Here is a 21,172-nt window from a genome sequence, read left to right as displayed (position 1 = left end):
TAAAGCAAAATGAAAGAATGGTCACTATAGCCAATCATCTCGTGCACAGTCCGTTTCTCAAGCTTCGAAGCTTTTGCTTTTCCAAGGAAAAATGTAAAAAGCTTGAATATTACAGTGTAATTGCAACAAGTTTTACATTTCTGAACTGTGAATGCAAATACTATGCTCTGTTCATAGCCCCATACTCTTCGGGGATTCCCTGCTGAAGACAGAAAATCAGAGACAGCTTGGGCAAGAACTCCCAGGGAATATTTTGTTATTAAGTTTACACAGCATTGGCTCAGTGTGGATTTAATATTATTTTAAAGACAGAAAACATCCGCTTTAATGAAATGCAAAGCTAAAGAACATATTTAAAGATTAGTCAGCCTCAATAAGATTACATCCTAAAAGCCACTTAAATTGTTCTGGACTGGACAGGCTCTACTGGATACAATATCATTTTCTTGGATCTTATTTATAGGTTTAAAGTAAATCCTTAAGCCTGTGTTTTAATATAAATCTATTTTTACGTCTAGCTTTAGAGATACTGACGATTATGTTCCTAACCCATCAAATTCCTTGCTGGCCTCACAGAAGATAGGCTAAATAGGGGCTGTGAAGATGCTTCAGTAGAAAAAGGGGCTCACAGGGCAGCAAGTGTTTAGAGGATAAGAGTGAATACATCAAAAATAAAACAATGAGTAAGAAAGATGTGGAAGGGACAGAAAACCCCTGCAGTAGTCTCTGTGGAGTTCTCACAAGGTTTAAAAAAAATTTCTGCAGCTAACCTTTAGTAGAACTTACTTATATTCCGATAATCCCTCATTCAAAGCCAACTGCACAGACAGAAAACCGGCAAGTTTTGGTACCAGCTGGTCAAACTGGAGAACTTAGACTACTCACCTCACCAATGTATTTAAGGAATCATTTTACTGTGGTTGTATGAGGCCCTTTCTATTCCAAGTCATGAAAACTCAATATCATGTTTTGGAATCACAGGTGAAAAACTGTTTCCTTTCTCAGCTCAGCCATAGTTTCTGAAATGTCACTAACAGCTTTTGCATGTAACCCTTTCCCAGTTAACTTCTGAAAAGTAAAATTAATCTAAATTAAAATTTTAAAAACCTCCACATCGAAGAAAAGGGAACCTTTGTTTTGATGTGAACTGAAAGAGCCTCTTCAGATTTTGCAGCAAAAAAGTCCACAAAACCGAACGCCAAAACCCGAAAATCAAAAAAGCTAACAGACTGTGCCAAGCCAAAACATTTTGATTCAAGCAAATAAGTTTCATTATTGAACACGTATTAAGTTTTTAAATATAGAACTCTTTTCTAATATAAGGCCCATAAAAAAAAGCTGTTTTGAAATGAATAGTGCAAAACAATTTTGGAAGCATCCAAAGAAATGATTCCCACTTTGTTACTTCCAAACAAACAAGAGAGATACTATTTTTAGATTTTGCCTCTAGTCCTGGTTCCTTTGCTTCCCCTCATCCAGTCATGAGCAAGAACAAGCCAAAATTGTTAACTGAATTTGATTCCTCTATATTTTCAAAATACACACTTCTGTTGATTGTGTGTGTGTTTGTCTGGTTTTTTTAGAAACACAGCTTTAATTTGAAATATTATTTCGAACCACCCCAAATCTGTTCCTAAAGCAAAACTGACATTTGGGAAAGGCCCCTGTTCATGCACACCTCCCATGGTTCCTAGGAGAAACCAGCTGTAAATTATAAGGACTCTTTCTCATGTAGTCTGTGGACACCACTTGACCCAGTGCTTAATGACAGGCAGACTGGGCTCTAGTTTTGTCCTTGGGATTTTCCTTATGAAAAGAAGTTGCTGAATGTTTTTTTCATAAAGGGAACAAAGACACAAAGATTCTAAATCCCATTTAGTGTCATAGTTTGGGAAACAGAGCGAAGACCATGTACATACCATTTAGGAAGTCCCTTTGCGTGTCCAGGACCTGGTTGATGTCCTGTACCCAAGCTTGTTGAATTTCTGGATTAGCTGCCTGTAAAATTACTCTCTCTGATGTTTCCCGGCTCATTAGAGCAAACTTGCAGGGATCATTGTCCACGTTTTCTTCAATGATAAGGTAGTTCATCTGAAACAAGCCAAGGTAAGCATGTGTTACATGGAGCATGAATTAACGTTACTCAAGAACCAGAATAAAATTTTTGTGAAAAGTTCCTGGAAATTATTGAATCCAATAACAGACTGTCAGATCATAATCAGAAGAATTTGCCTCATCTAGATTTAGGCAGACAAATCTTAAGCTTAAATATGGTGCTTAATAAAGCTCTGACAGATGCACCAGACATCCGCCTGCCTTGTCTTGAATTACAACTTCTATTTTAAGGTAACATAGACCTGACTGATGTGCTAAAAATTTATTGTAACCCATAAATAGAGTTAAAATGTTCCTATTAAGATGTTAATGAAGTCTATCATTCCTCCAATTTAAGTAAGTGTTTATTTGTCTTATCCTCCACGGCAAAGAAAGTCTCAGTCATCAGAGTATTTTAAAAGTGGAATGTACTGTGCACAGGGATATACCGAAAAAAAAGAGCAATTCTCCCCTGATGCTCCAACAGATCTTCTTATTTCTAGCAGATTACAGTCATCTGTGTGCAATCACTTCACTTGACTGTAGTAACAGATACTCTTTCTGGAAATCGCATGGATGGCAATTTCGGCTGCTGTCCTGCCCTTCTGAGTCTTCTGTGTGAGTGTACCCATAACTTTAACTTTTCCTGAGCTACTTATAGCTATGATAGTAAACAAGAATAGGTTGGCATAGCCTTTCAAAAAAAGAGAGAGAGAGAGAGAGTCTTCATGTCAAAAGCAGACAGCTCTGAAGACTAAGGTAATCACGCCTCTCTAGAAGATGTCTATCTCCAATTGCTCTGAATAACTGTCAAGGTATGGAGAGATCCATTCCACATCTAAATACCGTCCAGCATTCAAACTGCTAGAAGGAAGGAGCCTCTTCCTTCTCTTCTGGGGGTCCCTGTGAAGTTCGAGGGACATGCAGGAACTCCTCTGACATGGGGACAAGGAAAGGGACAGACAGTGAGCCTGGACAGTGCTCCTCCTCTTGTTCGGAGCTCTTGCTCCTCTGGCTGATAGCCAAAGCAAGCAAGTCAATCCTGGTATGACTGCAGGAAAAAGACTTGTAGGTCAGAGTCCCTAACCTCCTATTTGCATCTCAGGGAGATGCATTTGCCAAGGCTATCCACTTAGGTATTTTGAGAGTCTGAAAGGTATCCAGCTGAGAAGTATCCAAGAAGGGATGTGCAATTTCTGAACGCTAACTACCTCACTGCCTAAGAAGGGTTCTTTGCTAATGTAGGACATCGTGCTGAAGCTTCTATGACAGTTTGAGTGTGACAGACCTTGGAGAAAAATATTTGGGAGCCTCATCTCCCTGACAGACCACAACGGCTGCATTTGAAGTCATATGCACTTCTTACTCTTAACAGAGAGACCTCAGTGCTCAGCAGTGGCTGTGACACAAAGAAATGGGATCTCCGGTGCCGGCTAGGTCCTTCTGCTGTGGAGGAGGATGTGACCATCAGGGAAACAGCCCACATCTCTCAGGGAGTGTCTCCCAGAGAACTGGACAACCATGACTGCACATGGTATCAAAGCTAGCCAAAGAGAGCTAGTCAGTCCTGGTAACTGCTGTAAAGCTGGGTTCAACCTGCCCAGCAGGATCTTATCAGCACTCGAACCAAGGTCAAAGAAGCTTGGTCCTCGCTGACAGTGTAAAGCCCTCTCAAACTCTGGCTCATGAACTCAGACCAGATGCAATTTCTGGATGCCCACTTTTAGGGCAGGGTTATGAAAGACAGGTGATGAGGCAGCCAGTTTATGTGATACTTTTGGACAAAGTGCCTCTCACCAGGGAATAACCCAGCTCAGGTTGAGGCTCCACTGCAAGGTGAGGATGCCTGTAGCACAGAGAGGCGGGGAATGGTCCTGCTATAGGGAATGGTCCTGCTCCACTGTGGGCCACAGCTCATCTCTGTGGGAAAGCACGAGAGAAATGCAAAAGCAGCCAGAAGCTGAAGCAGGGGCTGGGAGGGAGGGTGTGAGAGCTGCTGGCACACAGACTCCATGCTGCGGTGGGAGAGATACACATGGAGCCACGGGGGATCCCACACTTGCTGTAGGCACTCAACAGGAGAATGAGCTGTTTGCCAAATGGAAGAAAAGAAAAGAGAGACTGGAAAATTATCACACAAAAATTTTAAACTCAGGCAGTGGGAACAGCATTACTTTCATAGGCTGTTTAACTAGAAAAGCAACTCATACCCTTGAGGCAAGCTAATTTTATTGACATTAGGAGAGATTTATTTTTCTCTCTTTATCTACAATATACAATTCAGGAATTGTTTCCTGCAGATAATAGCCTCATTGTTATACATACAATAAGCTGAAGTAAAAATGATTCATGTTATTTCCATCCCCAACTTTAATAATAATTTAAATCAGCAATAAGATAAAATCAAAGCTGAATATCTAAATCAAGATGACTGTTTATTTGTACACTTCAGCTTTTTCCTTTATAGCTTATTATTTTTTTTGAAAACTATGAAATACACTGACTTGCAAATGGATATAGGCTTTTCAGTAAATGCTGCAGTTTCTGTCAGCCAAGAAGATGCCCTCATTTCAGTAAATATGCTACTTATCATAGATTTGTTTAGTTATACATGGTTAGTATGCATTATTTCACCGGATATTGTTCTCTGCTGTTTCATATTAATGTACCATCCAAAATTTAGAGCAAACACAATGTATTAAGCTGTATCTTTGAAAAAGAAATCAATCCCAGACTGGTTTCTCAGCTTTGAATGATCACGACATTCAAAGGAACCGATGACTTTGCTCTTTGTGCAGGCACAGCAAAGGCTGTTCTACCAGGAAAGGGGTAGCATTCATTCACCTTCACTTACCATTTCAAAGGTTAAGTTTGCATTTTTTTAAACAAGCATAAAAGCCCTCAACCAAACAAATAAATAAGTATTTTCCCTCGTTACTTTCAGTTTTTCCTTTCAGTCCCAGCCCCATAATCTGGAAAGATTATTTAAAACCAAAATTAATTTCTTAAAACTTTCTTTATAGTTTAACTGGTTTTATAATTCCTCATAGCTGCATTTTTAGAACTGTGTGTGTTTCTCTTTGTTTTTGAAATAGTTCTGTCTTCTACTGCAGGCTTTTTAGCGATATTTGTTAACTCGGAACTATGAATGACAGAGGACCTGCCCCCCCGCTGTTCCTTGTAAAAATTACCCAGTAAATTTAGACACCCAGTAGTTTATTTAGAGATGGTCTTAAACGGCTTCTGATCCACTGACAGGTAAATGCAAATGTTTTCTGCAAATTGTTGTCCACCTATGACAGAATGGATGAGTCTCACAGCATAGAAAATTGGTAAGATTTCCTTACGTGACCATCAAACACAATATGCCTCTCCCTCTGTATTTCTTACCTTTATGCTTTTCTTGAACATGTAGCCTGGCGTTAAAGATCCTTTTCTAAGGAGTTCGCTGAAGATAACTATTTGCTCGAAGAGAAATACCCTACGCTCCTTTGGTCGAGACTGAACTCCAGAATCCTGCTCTGTCACGTAGAAGGTGTCCTGCTGCAGCAGCTTGCCTTGAGCTGTCAGCTTGCCCTGAGAAGCAGACAAGGCACCAACATTACAAACCCCGACCCACCGTGATCCCACAAGACGATCTTCTATGTTTCGTGCAGTCCAAGCTTTCCAAGAAGCACTGAATTCATGTGAGACATATCCCCTCTAAGTTATCAGAGCAGCAATCTTGTAAATCAAGAGCTCAGTTTAAGGAAAATAACATAGGTTTCCTTTATCCTCATTGCCACTGATTGCGCATATAAAACTACAAGCAAGAGGTCTCAAGTAGAGTCCTTTGTACTTAATTTCAACCACTGTTCCAATTATGTAGTTTGTTATTGTAGTGCGTCGGATTCCCTCTAGTCATGAGCTCTCCAACACCCCCTAAGCCAGTAGGCAGTGACACAACACCTCTGAAGGTGCAAAAAACCAGGACCTACCTGTTTGCAGGAATGCTACAATGCATAAGATGGTAAGACAACCTTGACTTCATTTTGGAGATAAGACATCTCGCCAGGACTGCCAAAGTCTACATTGGCTTAGTTACAAACCACAAGCTGTAACCTGTGGGGTTATAACTCACAAATCCCCTCCTGGATGTTGCCAAACTCAGAGGGAGCTGTTAACATGTTAATGCTAGGTGACCTTACTAACAGGCAAAGCAGTCTGGTTCACCACTTATTTTATAAGAAGTGTAATTCAAACTTGCTTTTACAGACCTTACATTTTGAAGAAACAATAGATAGATTGTCACAAGTTTAGAGTGAGAAGTACGTCACCCCCCACCTTCGAAACCTCACCAAAGCATGCAGATCAGCATTGGAGAAGAACAAGCACTAGATGAACAGCCTGGAGTAGGGCAGATTGTACAGACAATCACAGAAAGAGAAAATACTTTTCCTTGCCTGGTTGTTACTATAAGCAGAATGCCAATGCATACCTCGAAGCCTTGGAGGCGACCCAGGTTCATCATATCATTGCAACGTTTTGGTACAAGGCACATTAATTCAACTGCTTTCTGTTAAGGAAAAAGGATGTTGTATTATTACAAGAGAATCAGAGGGTTCCTAAAAGCAAAGTGTCAAATAATGAACTTCAATAGCACCATCACTGCTAGCAGTTATTCATGGTGAGGCCCTCATGCACTGAAGATATATGGTAAGGTCTAAAAGAGGATGGTGCACCTACAGTGCAGGACTGTGCCTTCATCTTTTACTTCTGACTTAAGCTAAGAGAAATACCACATTTAGAATACCAGCAGGATCTTCAACTACTGTCAAAGGAATACTGGGGTTTTCCTTCCTCTGTATAAAGTGCCATTAGTTAACATAGCACTATTGTCCAGGACATGAAAACGTACCTCTATATCAGAGCATTCCAGACCAGCTTTTTCACTATACCTCAGGAAGTCCTGGAGAAAGCAGAAAAGTTTGCATTAAGGCATTTCAGAAAGAGAAGACAAAAGATGACAGTTTGAAAAAGAAAAAGCATATTAAGCATGCGATCTTCTGAGAAGGAACTTGCTAATATTTAATAAATTCATCCTCAGAGGTTGCTGAATGTGATAACCACTTTATAGATATGGAAAAGGGGTGTGGATGGTTGCTGAAAACATCACAGGAAAAAGACAAAGCTGGGATTAGCCCTTGGGAATGCTTACTTGGTCCCTGTCTTAAGCCACAAGACCACACATGCTTGAAGATTTTTCTTTTCCTTTTGGCATTTCAGGGAACACGCTGCTGTCTCTTTGCTAGTGTGCAATTACCAAACTGTGATGGCAGCCTGCTTGAGACTAGTTCAAAACAGAAAAGAAACCAGCTCAGAGCCCTGGTACTGCTGGAGATTACAGGGTAGGGTTCAGACGTGCCTAATTTTAGATATTAGCTTGAGACCCCTAGGGATGAATTTTCAGAAATGCTGAGTAATTGGCATTGTGGATAAGTCAGCAGAAACCAGAGTGGTCAGACTTCTTGGGAAAAAAATTGCAGTGAGCTCCCCAAATTTTAAGACATCAGAATATTCTGGAAATAAGTTTCTTGCGCTAATTTGAAGAGAGATATTCAGAAATGGAGGCTATAGCATTTATTAGAAGCATGCCGTTCAGCACCAAAGACAGGCTTTATTAACACACTTTTGCATCTTTATTGCAATTTAAAAAAATGGAATGAAAGTTTGCTCTGAAACTTCAGAGGAAGAAAATTCCTCTTTGAAGTTTAGTCTTCTATAAAAAAAATCCAATATTAAATAAAAAAATAAATCTTTTGATTATCAACAATTGGAAACTAATCCCACAGATGTGGCCCTCCTGCTCTCTGGATATTTTCCAGGGGACTCTGTCATTGTATGCCCAAGTATAAGCAGACTCCTCTTTCCTCTTAATTTCATGAAGTTATTCCTCAGTTAAAACTAAGGCTGAGTTAAAATAACAGCATCTAATGCAAGATGCAGACTACAGTTTAGTCCAAACTGCATCCTTCCACTCACCTTCAGAAGTAGCTGATATTTAGTTATTCTTTGAATGGGTTTGATCAAAAAGTCGCTGATAGTTAGCCGTTGGCTTATTTCCTGTTGAACCTCCTAAAAATTGAGGATTAAAAACAATTGCAAACAATCACAGAGTAAGACAGAGAACATGATAAAATGTCTCGGCAGAGGCTTATTTCCACAGAAAGTTGGTCTGTTCTTAATCTTTTGTTTGCAAGAGGGAATTTGAGAGGATTTAAAAATCTGGCATATCCTATTTAGGCAAGGACTGGGTAAAAGTCATGACCGAGCTGGAAGGCATTGGAAAGCACAGGATCCCTTCCCCCTTTGAGCTGACCAAGCAGGACTGCAAGGTCTGGAGACGGCTCTTTCCACTGCAGCGGGGATTAGCTCACAAACAAGTCCTGCAGTGCATGCCTCATGCCCTTGGGTGAAACGAAACATCTTTCCCTTGTTAAACAAGCTTCTTTCACACTAATATCTAAATGTGTCTAGACCCCTTGAAATAGACAATGTTATTGGGAATTTATGAGAGGCACCACCCAGCTCCAACGACTTTTACCTCCTCCCCTGTTTGTAGACTACAGATTTAAGTGTCTTATTTTATTTTGGACAGAAATCAATGCAGTTGCAGCACTTTGAGGGCCACAGACAGTTAGTACTGGATTAAATATTTATTAGAAATTAACAACATGAGAATTTGAAATAAATGAAGTAATTTTTTTTCCTTGTAGCAGAGACCAAGGCATCATGTGCACTATAAAAATCTTCTGGAATTTGTTTCAGACAAAAGCCACAGGTCACAGAATAGTCTACTTGACTAGGACTCACAGTTGTATGTAGTAGTAATGAGTAATGTATAATAAGCCATGCTTACCTCAAAGTATGCCTCATACTCAGCTACTATATATTCAGATCGTGGCTTGTTTTGGCAATATACCACATACATGTGTAATCGCCGCTCCTGTGAAAGCAAGAAGCACAGCAGCCTGGTGAGACATTGGCCACCATTCCGTCTTGCTATTAAAAGTTGGCAGAAAGTTGCTATGATGTTCTGCTTGGTCTTCCTTATTTTTAGTTTAATCAAAGGCTTAGTAGTTTGCTGAAGTAGGAAAGTAAATTGATAACTGGGTCTGTTCTCCACTTCTGCACCTTAGGCAAAGGCAGGTTTCCATGGGGGTAGCCAGTTAAGAGATGTCGTCCCCAAACTGGTGGGTCTGAAATTTGCTCTAGTGTTTTGCTGTAGCTAATATCACATGAACATGTCAATCATAGCAGTTGGCAATTACCTGCCATAATTATATGTTGGCAGATGTCCTTGGCCACACCAGTTTTGCCCCCAAATAAGAAGTCTGAAGAAGGCAATGATTAATGCTTTAGTTCAATCCAGCTGCTCACTGAAGATGCACAACTATAAGGCTACTTCACATTTAAATTAAGTTTAGACATGTAAAAGTATCAAGTTGACACAAGTAGGTGTTTTCAGAAAGGAGTCATCACACCCTAAATAACGATTACACTAGAGATAGGTAACAAAATAAAACTTACATGCTTAATAAAAAGCTGTGCTAAACGGTCAGGTTCTTGAAGACATTTTTCCAGTTCAGCCAGGAAAAAGCTGAAAGAAAGGATATCAACATTTCAGAATACTTCTTTAAGTCATCTCAGCAGCAAACTAGTAATCCTTCAGATAAATCAGTGCAATTTTAGCTATAGTATTCAATAATAAATGGAAAGGTAAGCTTGGCTTCAGCCCTTAATGGTGGCATTTCTAACACATTAGATGAGAGCTGTGAAATATGGAGGTCTTGTCTTGCAAACTATCTTCTCTTCTTTACTGTTACAGTGGTTTCAATTTTTAAAAAGTACCAATTACTATCTAATTGCAAGAGTTGCTTTACTTCACTGAGAACTCCCAAAGTAAAACTTTTCCATATACCAAAACACTTGTAAAAACTCATCTGAAGCTTTACCGGGAGTTCACAGTTGCATGAGCAGATTTGGAGTACTGGTCAACGTGAAAGAGATGCAGAAGTTTCCACTTGAATAAACAAATCAACACGTTTTTGTTGGTGGTTTTAGTATTTTCTAGGTTTAGCTGTTTTTCAGTATATTACTGTTAGTAATACACCGTAACTCATAATAGTAATAGTAATTGATAAACACTGTCTCTATCTTGACCTGCAGCTTTGGGGAGGTCATTTGTTCTAGCTTGAATGCTCTTACCAAGAATATACTAGGATGTCTAAAAGTGAGGCAAAAGCAGCTAAACTAAACTTTACTAATACTGGTAGGTTTTTCTAACTGGTTAGCAAATCCTGACAGTCTCCCTTTCCATGATCTTCCTCTTTTTCACTGCAGGATTTCTGTCTCAAATGCCTCCACAGATTTGCTATAGTAGTCAGATTTGGTGAAAGGGCATGCTTGCAATGGTCTGGTCCCAAGAAATCCCAGAACCTCAAAAAAAGATGCACATTGGGTAGCTGTTCTAACTAAACAGACCGATTGCTACCATCAGATACAGCTGCTTCCATAACTCAATCCTCTATAAATGTTAAATTTATCTGCATTTAAATAGACTTCTTGACCCAGATATGCAGAACTAAAAATAGGGAATACCTCCCTGTGTGTTACAGAAAACTATCATCACACTTAAACAATGAATGGCACTGGTAAAAACGCTCTGTTGCTGGTATCAATTTAGTATATGGTGAAGTTTTTTCTGACATTTTTTGTTTTGTGCACACAACGGGATCTGTCAGAACATAACGACAGGTCCAGGCCATGAGATAAGCACCTGCAGGACACTTAATGGGAAGGGCACCTTGTTTCCTGCATAAGGGAAATGTCCAGAGCTGAAGGAAGATCCACCCCGGTGTCCATTGCTCAAGACTGCACACACATGCTCAAATTCTAGTTAGCCAGAGCTGTAGAGTATTTCTGAGTGGCAGAGTTGAAATGATGACCATATTGTCCATAAGCAAGACATTGCTGTTCATAAAGTTACAACAGAAACAGCTCAGGGTTTAAAATAAGCCTCATGTTTCCAGCAGCGTTTCAAAAGCGACTTGGTATGAGGGCAGAATAAGACTTTCATGGAACAGAGTTCCTAACTCAGAGTCAAAAGCAGCAACAGGACAAAGCCTGTCAGAGCTTTTACGTGAGAAGTATCTTGAAAGTATTTGCATTTTATCACCCTACTAGCCAAATACTACTGGTATGGTCAGCCTTCTTGATCCTGACAGCTGCATGTGAAGATGCTCGTGTTGCTAAGACCCACAAGACATAGGAAGGAAACCACGACATTCCAGCATTGCTACTGCTCATCATTGGAATGGATTGAGTCTACAGCTGTGACCCAAGAAACACAATTATGGCAGCCTCAGTAGCTTTCCTGGGGATACAGCAAGTACCCCACAAGCAGCACCTCTCTGGGAGCCACACTGGGACTGCTTATGAGCGGTAGCTCAGGAGCCGTGGATGGACCACAATGGTATCTCCAACAGAGCCTCTTGTTGTGACTTCTCAGCAAGGAATGGCAGAGCCGTTGGCAGCACAGCACTGACACAGAGCAGACTCTCTTGTGTGCAACAACATTTCTGTCACGCTGACCAGCACTCCTGCCACGGTGTTTGAGCCAACATAAAGCTGTATCTGTGAGAGTCAGCACAACAAACACCCTCCCATGAAGCCAGGCAGTGCAAAGCTATAGCCCATCAAAGTTTTTTCACTGGGAAAAAGGAGTTTATGTAGGACCGATGCTTTGCGTCATGCAGTTGTGCTGGTTCTGATCGGGCAGACAAAGCCCTGTATCAGGATCTAGTGTATGGTGAAACTGTGGCTAAAAGCACATGAATCAGAACATGTTCTCGGGATTCAAGGTAGCGATGATTTGTGAAGTTACTAAGCAGCACTTACAAACCAACAGAGACCATTTAAAGTGAGGCAACGTCCTTTGGAAGTTCAGCCCTGAATGACCTGCTGATGTTCAATTAAAAGCAGCTTAGACATACAGACACCATATACCCCAATCCTTTATGGACGAGCGGTTAGAAAGGTGCTTAAAAAGGAACAAAATGAAAAACTTACTCTTTGTGCCAGTCATAGATCTGGTGAATATTGCCAAATACTATCTTGTCTTTCCCTTTCATATCTTCAGAAACTCCTTTTTCTTCTATCCTCTTCATGAAGCCCTTTAGGATTAATGATCAGCAATTAGCAAAGGGTTCATTTGAAAGGGGACAATAATTACACTCTTTTTTTCAAAGCAGCAAAAGTTTAATGTCAGGATTTTTAAATTGAAAACGCTTAAAATACCTTTTGTATAATTTAAAACCAGAAACCCACCTAGATACTTACAATTACATAGTTTGCTTAAAAGAAAACTTTAAAGGATTTATTCTGAATATCTACAATACTTACAGAAACCGTTATTAGATGTCATAAGTGACAAGTGCAATTAGAAGATAAAAGTTAAACAAAAGCAGTTTATCAAGCTCTTGGCCTCTCTGGTAAAAGGAAGAAGCCAGACTCTGTACAGAGTTCTTCCATTCATCACCATAAGTATTTTGTGGGAGCACAAAGCCAAGCAGTAAGTTTGAAGAGTCACAAGAATACGATTTCTCACACCTCCTGAGACTTTATAAGCCTTTGGAACGCTGCAGCCCTGTCAGGTTTGCCAGTGGTGCATGATGGTGGTGGTGCAGTGGTGCAGAAGATAACACAAAGGTCTTCAAGTTTGGAAGCTGTTGAAAATGGCTGTTAGATGGGCTGATAATTCTCCTTGGACTAGTGAATGCCAAAAGCATTGCTGAAAGCCCATTTCAATCACATGCCTCCAGTTCTGAGTCCTTGCTGTGAAAAAACCTGGACCCTGCATGTGAGTTGGCTCTGACAGGTGATCCCTAGGGATCAGCCAGGTCTTTACAAGTTGAAGCTTAAAAAACTATGACTGGTTTTTAACAGAAAAAATCCCAAACTCTACTTTTTCTCAAGGTTTTTTTGCAAAACAGTAATACACGGGCCACACACGCACCTCAGCACAGATCCAAACCCAGCTTCTGGAAAGGTACTCAGACACAGGACTTTAGTCCAGGTGCAAACTCAAATAAAGTACATGTTACCATTACTCAATATGACAGCAAAGAAAAGCAAGAAATAAGTGGTAGGAGCATAAGTTATTCTCCACCACCACCGTCAAGGCTGCATTATAGCAGAAAGAGTTTGTCACAAGCCGAGTAGCCAAGAAAAACCTTTGCACGCTAGAGTTGAAACCTAAAATACAACATTTGTTAGATGGAAAGAAAAATAGTTTCCAAAGGCATTTCTTCTTGTTTCTGTCAACATGAGAAGGGGACCATGGAAGCAGAGTGCAAAATAAAGCAGTTTGTTTCTCATCCTGTATTTTTTGTTGTTGTCACTTGTCAGCATGGTGCTTTTTAGTGGGAAAACATTTTGCATAGCAGCGTTTGCTTCAGCTCACCTCCACAACAGTTCCCAAGTCTTTGACGTAGTCTTTTTCAGTCTGTACCAGCTCATTTAAGACAAACCTAAATTAAAACAGAACACACACATATTTGACCATATTCCTTGATGTTACTGTTTGCTCCTCTTACCACATATTACCTCTCCATAAAACCCCACCATTATCCAGGTCATGTAACACAACTCGCTCTTCGCTCACTTATAGCTCAGTGGAATGTCAATGACAAAACCTTCACATTTCAGGTCAGGGTAGTTTCAATTCTCTTAACCACTCTTTCCCCCTATCCCTCTTCCCCCCCGCCATATTCCAAGATAGCGTAAGAGTAGCAGCACAACCAGCTGCCTGTACTTTGAACTACCCTTCCTCACTTTTCTCCATCCCCCATGCAGCCCCCCAATAGCAATGGAGATGTGTCCTCACCCGTTTTGCAGCAAGCAGGAGAGGATTTCTTGCCCCAGTCCCTCTGGCTCTGCCCAAGATTCAGCTATTAAGTCTTAATCTGGAAGTTTAAAACACTTGGAAAACAAATCCCCTCTCCTGTCATAACCAAGAGCTCAATCTTTCAGACTAGGTAATCTATGTGTGGGTGCCAAATGCTTTACACTGATTTCAGAGCTAATAATCTTGGGTAGGAGAGTCACCTAATGAAGGCCTGATACATGCAAACAACAGCAAGCTAAAAAAAGCCCCTCCTTTGTAAGTCAAACTGACTAATCACGTAATGTTCTTTGGAGGACAATTTCAAAAAGTTACAGCTTGCTGCAGACAGTCTGCCTCTCAATTATGCCAATATATAGATTTGGCACATGACAAATAAACTCCATCTGTGCTCAAGTTCGCTATGGCAGTAACAAGGCTAAGAAGATAGAGGAGTGCTTTCATGTCCAGTATTGCTCCATTCACATCAATCTGCAGACTGACCCACTTGAAATGATAGGGCTGAGGGCAAACACTCCTAAGCTAAAAGCCTGGTTGAAAATATCTAGAGGGAAAAAAAAAAAAAAAAGTAGACTGGCATTGCAAGGAGAGACTCAGATACGAGAGGTTCCTGAGAAAACAAATCCTGTTCCCGCTGCACTCCCAACATGTCCCTTGCTCAGACAGAGCGGAGGAGATACTTAAGACACGTGGCAGGAAGAGGTCAGACAGCTTCTTGTTCATTTGAGAGTGAAATCCACCCCCCTTGGCAGAAGACAGAGCTGGCAGCGGCTATGCCAGATGCTTGTGCTCTCCGAAGTGCCCTGCCAAGTTGCGTGCCTGGGTAGTAAACATGCGCAGGGCAAAAGGCTGCTCTTTTACAAAGCAGCAGCGTGTGGCCTGAACAAGCGTATGCTGTACAGTCCCCTCTTGCTGGCTGACCTACTGTGCTCTTGCGAAAGGCTTGCCATGTCTCCTCCACCCGAGGAGGCGTGCTGGGAGGTTACTTTCCAGCTCGCCCCACTTCTGTCTGCATTGCTCCCCATGAACACAGAGAGCTGCAGGGAAGCGGGAGAACCTCTCCCACCTGCCCACTGCCCCTCTTTTGGTTTGAGTTACTGCAAGGATCCATCTGGCCAAATCGTCCTCTAAAAATGAAACAGGGGGTACTTGTAGCATGTAATGCTGCAGGACATGCAGGCAGGTGGGTGTGAATTAAAAAACAGTGCAGCGACCAGGTGTCTCTCAGGCAAACAGACTAAACCTGCAGATTTACACCTATTAGGAACCAGGGTCTGCACCTCCACTGCTTACCTTAAACTCAGCACCAGTGTTCCCCCAGCTCCCCTCTCTCTAGCAAGCAGAAAAATCAACCTTGACCATCTCTTTTAGTTCTCTGAAGCCTACCTGAGACAGGACCTTAGAAGTACTCCCAAATTTAAGGTTTCTAAGATGCATGCTGCCAAAAATTCAAGTTCACTCATCTCCTCATCTGATAACATGGAGCAAGGGCAGGCAGTTGCTCGGAAAGTGCCTGCCCTGGTCACCAGCAGGTATTGACTACACAGCTGTATTTAAAATGGCATGAACTGTAACAAGGATAGAGCCTCCTTACTTCTTACTTCAGAATAAGTCTGAATAACTGGATATCTTGGTAAATGTATTAAATCTATACTGAACAATGCTACTCGGTGAGACTATTGCCTTATTGCTCACAGAAATGCAGCAATCAAGCCTGATGGAATAGGAGTTTCCTAAGACTAAGGCTAGCTGCTGGCATGCACGTGCTGCCAGAGACACAGGAAACTACTGCCCATGCCTGTGCAAGGATTCAGCTGCTGTTTTCTGGGGAATGGGGGGGGGTCACAGCTCAAGTTCGGAGCTCAGCTGCCTCATATGGCTATGGAATTAAACCCACCGAGTTGCAGAGATACAGAACACAGACACAAAGGAGCTGGAGGGGAGACAGATGTCTTGTGCTGAAAGCCACTAGCAGGTGCTCCTAAACATCCTGGCGTTTAGGAAATCTGGACGGAGGCAGCCACTAATTACACGTAACATGCTGCCAGTCCCCCTGCCAGAAGCGTCACACATGAGAAAGCGTTACTGTATTTATGCTTACAGTGGCAGAGGTCTCTGCACTAAAACTGCAACCTGCAGTTAGTTGCCAGTTATCTAATTAATGAACTGCTACCAGAGAAACCCAAGAACTTGCAATATTAAGGAGCTTTTAGGAGACAGATGTGGGCAGAGATGTTCCCTGCAGGAAGGCTGACGGCTGTCTCGTAGAAAACTCCCATTCAGAAACACATCCAGGAGTGTCATGTCCCTGCCTGCTGCTGGGAGTTGATCCAGTCCCTCACCGTATCGCTTCTCTGGCTTTCTACAACAAACAGCAGGAGCAAATGATGGCTTTCACAGACCTGTGACACTTTGCTCCTACTTCTTCTTCTACTCTTAACTACTTCCTTGTTCTCCCAACTTGGTTTCCTTCCCTGCTTGGCATCTTTCCCAAATGGGCTGCTCTTCTTCCACCTCTCACCTTACCACACTACAATGAGACCTGTACGGACTGTTACTTTTCTCCTCCATCTACCATTTGATTAGATCATTGCAGTTACTGTTGTTAGCGTAAGAGGCAGTATAAAGAAAACAGCTACCTCAGCTCTCTTTCATATAATTCTTGATTCTGTTTCTCCAGTTCTCTGTGTTCTTCAGCTGAACTATGCATTTAAGAAATGCTTTAATCATGATAAGCTTTGAAGGCACAAGTGTTATTTTTGTTACATTTAAGGGAGCGTACAGATAGTTTTAAAAAACAACTTTCATGAGCTGTCACCATTTCTTTCCTCTCCCATTACCATGAACATGAGGGCTTCCCAAATGAAACTTTCTCTTCAGTGGCACGTTTCCACCACAAATGCATCTGAATTCTGCCCCTTCCTTTGCTAATAACTAAGGCAAAAAAATATTCTCTCATTCAAAAAATCCTAGGGGGATTCTCTTCTTTTCCTTTAAGGTAGCTAACAAGGTCAACCACGTATCTCCCTCTGAGAGCTGATTTCATGTCTGTCAATGCAGTAATTACCAAGGCAAACATCTCAGTAATAATTGTCTAGCTGTTCAGAGGCTTTTACAGCAACAGATATTTGCTATCTGGGGTAAAAGCTGTACATTTTAAAGAGTGATGATGAACTTCCTGGGTATGCAAGTGCTTTTATAAAGTATTTTTACAGGTTAAGAAAAAACAGAAGCAAGCAGAACACAGTTTTACTCCCAGTTCCATGCTCCTTCACTAACTACAAAGTATTCTTTCAGTGCAGCTATGTGTCCTCCGTGGGTGCATATTTCAGAAAGAAGAACCATCAAGACAACTTACATCCTGCCTCTCATTGCTTTGGCTTTTTGTTCCTCTTCAAGGTTTCGTGGGGGAGTTGAAGGCGTCATTCCTTCATTTAAGCAGCCAGTGGCATCCTTTAAGCTTCCTCGGTAAGATCCTCCTTCAAGGGTCTAAAAAAACCCCAAAGAACAATAAACATTATCCTTGAACTCCAGCATCAGTGTTATCTTCTGTTTCAAGTCAGTTCTGCAGTCAACACTGCAGTCCAAAACCAAGCAGAGTATTCAGCAACATTTTCCTGCAGGACTTAGTGAAACACAACCAAACCAGTTTTGAGTTGATATAAGACCCCTGCCCAAAAAGCATTAAAACAGAGAAGATGTCCTTTTGCTAGAAGATGGAAAAAGATGTTCCAGTAGCCCCAGGATGAGAAAACTCTAAATTATTTCAAAACAACCTGAAAATATCCTGGTGTCTCAATCAGAACCAGTGTTAGGCTACACGTGGTCAGTGTTTCTCTGCAAGGGGATTCTTCCCAGTGAAGTAAAACACAAAATGAAACAGAAATAGATAGATACATAGTAACATTCCACAATAATTAAAGTTTCCCCCAAATCCCTGGAAAGTAACTGCAATTGACCTAACAGCCTGTATGCAGGGAAGGGAAAATAAAATATCGTCCGAAAATACATCTAACTGGATTAATGAAATACTTTTCGATTTGTTAGTCCCTCGATGGAATAAAACTATTTTGAGTAAATTTTCTGGGAATGTCCTTCTCAGTTTCCCATGTCACGAAGAGCTCTTCACCACTTACTCCTTATCAAGCACCCTATGAATGCTGACTATCTTCATGTACCAACATCTCAAACCAAAAAATACCAAAAGCCTCTGATATGATTCACTAGATAAAGCTGCTTGCACAGAGTTACAGTAATTTAATGATCACTGCAGGTTTTTTTGTTTTGCTTTTACTCTCCTCATCCTTCCAGTATACATAAGGAAATGAACCTTTGCAGGCTCATCATAACCCTGCTTTAATCCTGACTTGTTAATTAAGTTAAACTTGCTCAAAGCAAGCATTTTCCTAATTTTAGAGGTCCTGGGACACGTAGAAAAAGGTTTAGCTTTGATACTAACATTTTGAACTGTTTCAGGGAAAACTTAGGAGAAGCCAAGGTACGAAACAGGATTTATTCCTTGTCCAACAGACACGGGACCAGATAGAAAGAGTGCACAATACTGAAATTTTTGAACAAATTAAAACCAGAGCATTTTTATTGCTTTATTCCACTCCCTGTCATAAAGAGTTGACAAGGCAGATTGAAAGTGACACATGAATCTTTGTAAAATTAAAGCACAGCTGTGATACTTCAAGCAGTTCTACTCTTTAGAGGGTCTTTTCAGGGAAGCCAGAAGACCGAAGTCGCCTGTTGGGTAGTAAAACTCCTGTGCCTCAGAGCAAGCTTTAAAACAAAACAAATAAAACATCCCACTGTGTAGAATATTTGAATGCCAACAAGACCCCAGAAAGAGTACAGCACAGTAGCTCATGCTCTGCAAAGTCCGCTCCAAAAGTGCCTTTCGACTATGCAGTGCAGAGCCTACATGGCAATGTGAGATGTAGGCTTCATCTCACAGGAGGAGCAAAAATATTAGACACTCTACTGAGAAGTAGAGCACATAGGGTTAATAAAAGCATAGCAGATGAAGGTGGAAAGCAAGGAAACCAGAAACAAGAGGCAGACTTTAAAGCCCTTCCCTAGAGTCATATTAGGCCTGTTGTGTACACAGTTTTCACAACACTAAACTTACCAGCTTACTTTTGACCAACTTTTCTATTGCACTGACAAGATCCGCAGCAGTTGGGACATCGGAGGAGCTCTGTCGAGCAGCTAGCAAAGAAGAGGACTGCAAGACACCAGGTTGCAAAGGAAAAGCAAGTTAGCAGGATGAGAAGGGAGCAGGAAAACAGCGGTCAGTGAAGCAGCTTCTGAGACAGGAGAACGAATGTGGAAGGGGAGCAGGAAGGTTACAGGACCACATGCATTGTCAGGTGAGTGAGTGTTGCCGTATCAGACAAGCGGAGAATTGCCATCCACTTCTGGCTACCCATCTCCCTGCAGCAGTTCCAAGGTTGGGAACCAGGGAACAGCATCAAAGAACTGAAGTTCATTTGCAACCAGCCTACAATACTCTTAATGTCTGTTGGTTCCTTCTTCAGTGAACGTCTACAGTCTTATGGGCTCCAGAAAATTGATCTTCTTACTGCAGATATAAGAAGTTACCCCCTCCCCCATACATACATATTTAATAAATGCAGTTAAGTACAAGGTATACATGGAGCTACAAGCAATAGGGGACGGAGGCAGGGGGGAACAAATCATTCCCCATCCCTTCCCCACAGATCAATCGCAACTCCAAATGAACTCAGATGACACCTCCCATTCATGCAACTTCAGCCATCTAAAATGTTTATCTTTTCTCTCCCCTCTTTCCAATCAGTGGAGAGAAAACACCTACCTCATCTATCCTAAGCACCTGGCACAAGAGGGCAAAAACACTCTTTGGAGATGCCCACTTTTCCCTATTGACATGAGAATATTTTCAGTCTCACTTCTCTATGCCTGTCTCTTGGTCGCAGTTATTGGATTTTAGGCGCCTGATATCATGTAATGTCTTTGGATGTCTCCCCATTACAGCAGCCGCAGCTAATAAATAGCTGCTGGTTATTACAAATCTTCAGAAACACCAAGACCTCTGCAACGTGCTACCCAAGCATCCCCCATGGCACTGCGAAGACTGGCCTCTGTGTGAAATATTCAGCATTAGTTTAAGGTTTTTGCTCTGTACAGGCCTCTTCAGCCCTTGGTCTTTGTCCAGAGAAACCTCACTTTGAAAACCCAAACTCATGTGATAGCTATGAAAACCCAAACTCATGTGATAGCTATGGGAATTGGTATTTATTAGCTCACCTGTATGTACATTTCTTCTGAATGAAATACAAGCACTGACTAAAACTATAAGCCCTTTGGTAACCTGCCTTCGGCAGGCTGACACAACTAAAGCATGGCTAAATTTTTACAAATTCTGCATTAAAATTATTAAAAAGCTTATTCATCTCTCAGCTGCTTAATAAAGGTCTTCAGGAGAGCAGCAAAGTCACCACGCAGGTGCCAACGAACACGCACCTCAGATTAAGTAGCGCTGGGGAGTGAGGCGTGGAAATGTGATGGCAGGAATTAGGCAGCAGGCCACCTCTTTAAGCAGCCCTTTGGGGAGGTTGCTCATGTCGAGTGACACAGCCCCAGGAGGAGAAAAAAAAAGGCAAAGGAGACCAATCCCAAACAGAAGCCTTGTGACAGAGAGGAAGGGTGAGTAGCACGCCACTCGTCTCTTGTCTTTCACAAATAATACATCTAATCAACAGCTGTAATTACAGCAACAAAAACTACACGTAATCAGGCTGGTAATTGAGGAATTAGGCTGGTGATGCAGGAATCTCATACAAATGTAAAAGCTCAGACAGCCTGTTTCACCTGCAATGCGGACAGATGTGTCTAGGAAAAAAAAGACTAAAAATAGGGACTTTAAAGAGACAGTGGACAAATACATAGACGACAACCGTCAAACATAACCATTCTAGCAGGAAGAGTCCAAATTTTGGAGGCACTAAACAGCTGTTGCTCTCACTTCTTTTAACTGAAGTTGCTCAATATCTCTGAAAAGTAAGTAACTGCAGGATTTTGAAGGGAGCATGGAAATATTTGCTGCCTACAAGTCTTTCACGGTAAAATAAAACTCTTCTGTGATTG

General features: G+C 41.4%; 1 protein-coding gene across 9 annotated transcripts in view; it reads right to left on the bottom strand.

The window, feature by feature from the left end:
* Positions 1–21,172, bottom strand: part of KALRN (kalirin RhoGEF kinase) — a 529,910-nt gene that overhangs the window by 36,481 nt on the left and 472,257 nt on the right. For all 9 annotated transcript variants that reach the window (XR_007507253.1, XM_049810120.1, XM_049810110.1 and 6 more), the window contains 10 exons: positions 17,397–17,527; positions 13,598–13,664; positions 12,205–12,308; positions 9,664–9,733; positions 8,993–9,079; positions 8,116–8,208; positions 6,992–7,042; positions 6,572–6,649; positions 5,485–5,670; positions 1,920–2,091 (listed from right to left, as the gene is read on the bottom strand). Coding sequence is in view for 8 of the 9 variants with exons in the window: in XM_049810120.1 (XP_049666077.1) it covers positions 1,920–2,091; positions 5,485–5,670; positions 6,572–6,649; positions 6,992–7,042; positions 8,116–8,208; positions 8,993–9,079; positions 9,664–9,733; positions 12,205–12,308; positions 13,598–13,664; positions 17,397–17,527 (1,039 nt within the window). In the remaining variant the exon portion in view is untranslated. The remainder of the gene's footprint in view (positions 1–1,919; positions 2,092–5,484; positions 5,671–6,571; positions 6,650–6,991; positions 7,043–8,115; positions 8,209–8,992; positions 9,080–9,663; positions 9,734–12,204; positions 12,309–13,597; positions 13,665–17,396; positions 17,528–21,172) is intronic.

The sequence above is a fragment of the Accipiter gentilis genome, chromosome 1 (assembly GCF_929443795.1).
Source record: "Accipiter gentilis chromosome 1, bAccGen1.1, whole genome shotgun sequence".
Classification (NCBI taxonomy): Eukaryota; Metazoa; Chordata; class Aves; order Accipitriformes; family Accipitridae; genus Astur; species Astur gentilis.
Note: the sequence above shows the minus strand (reverse complement) of the source record. Positions and strands in the feature narration are given on the sequence as shown.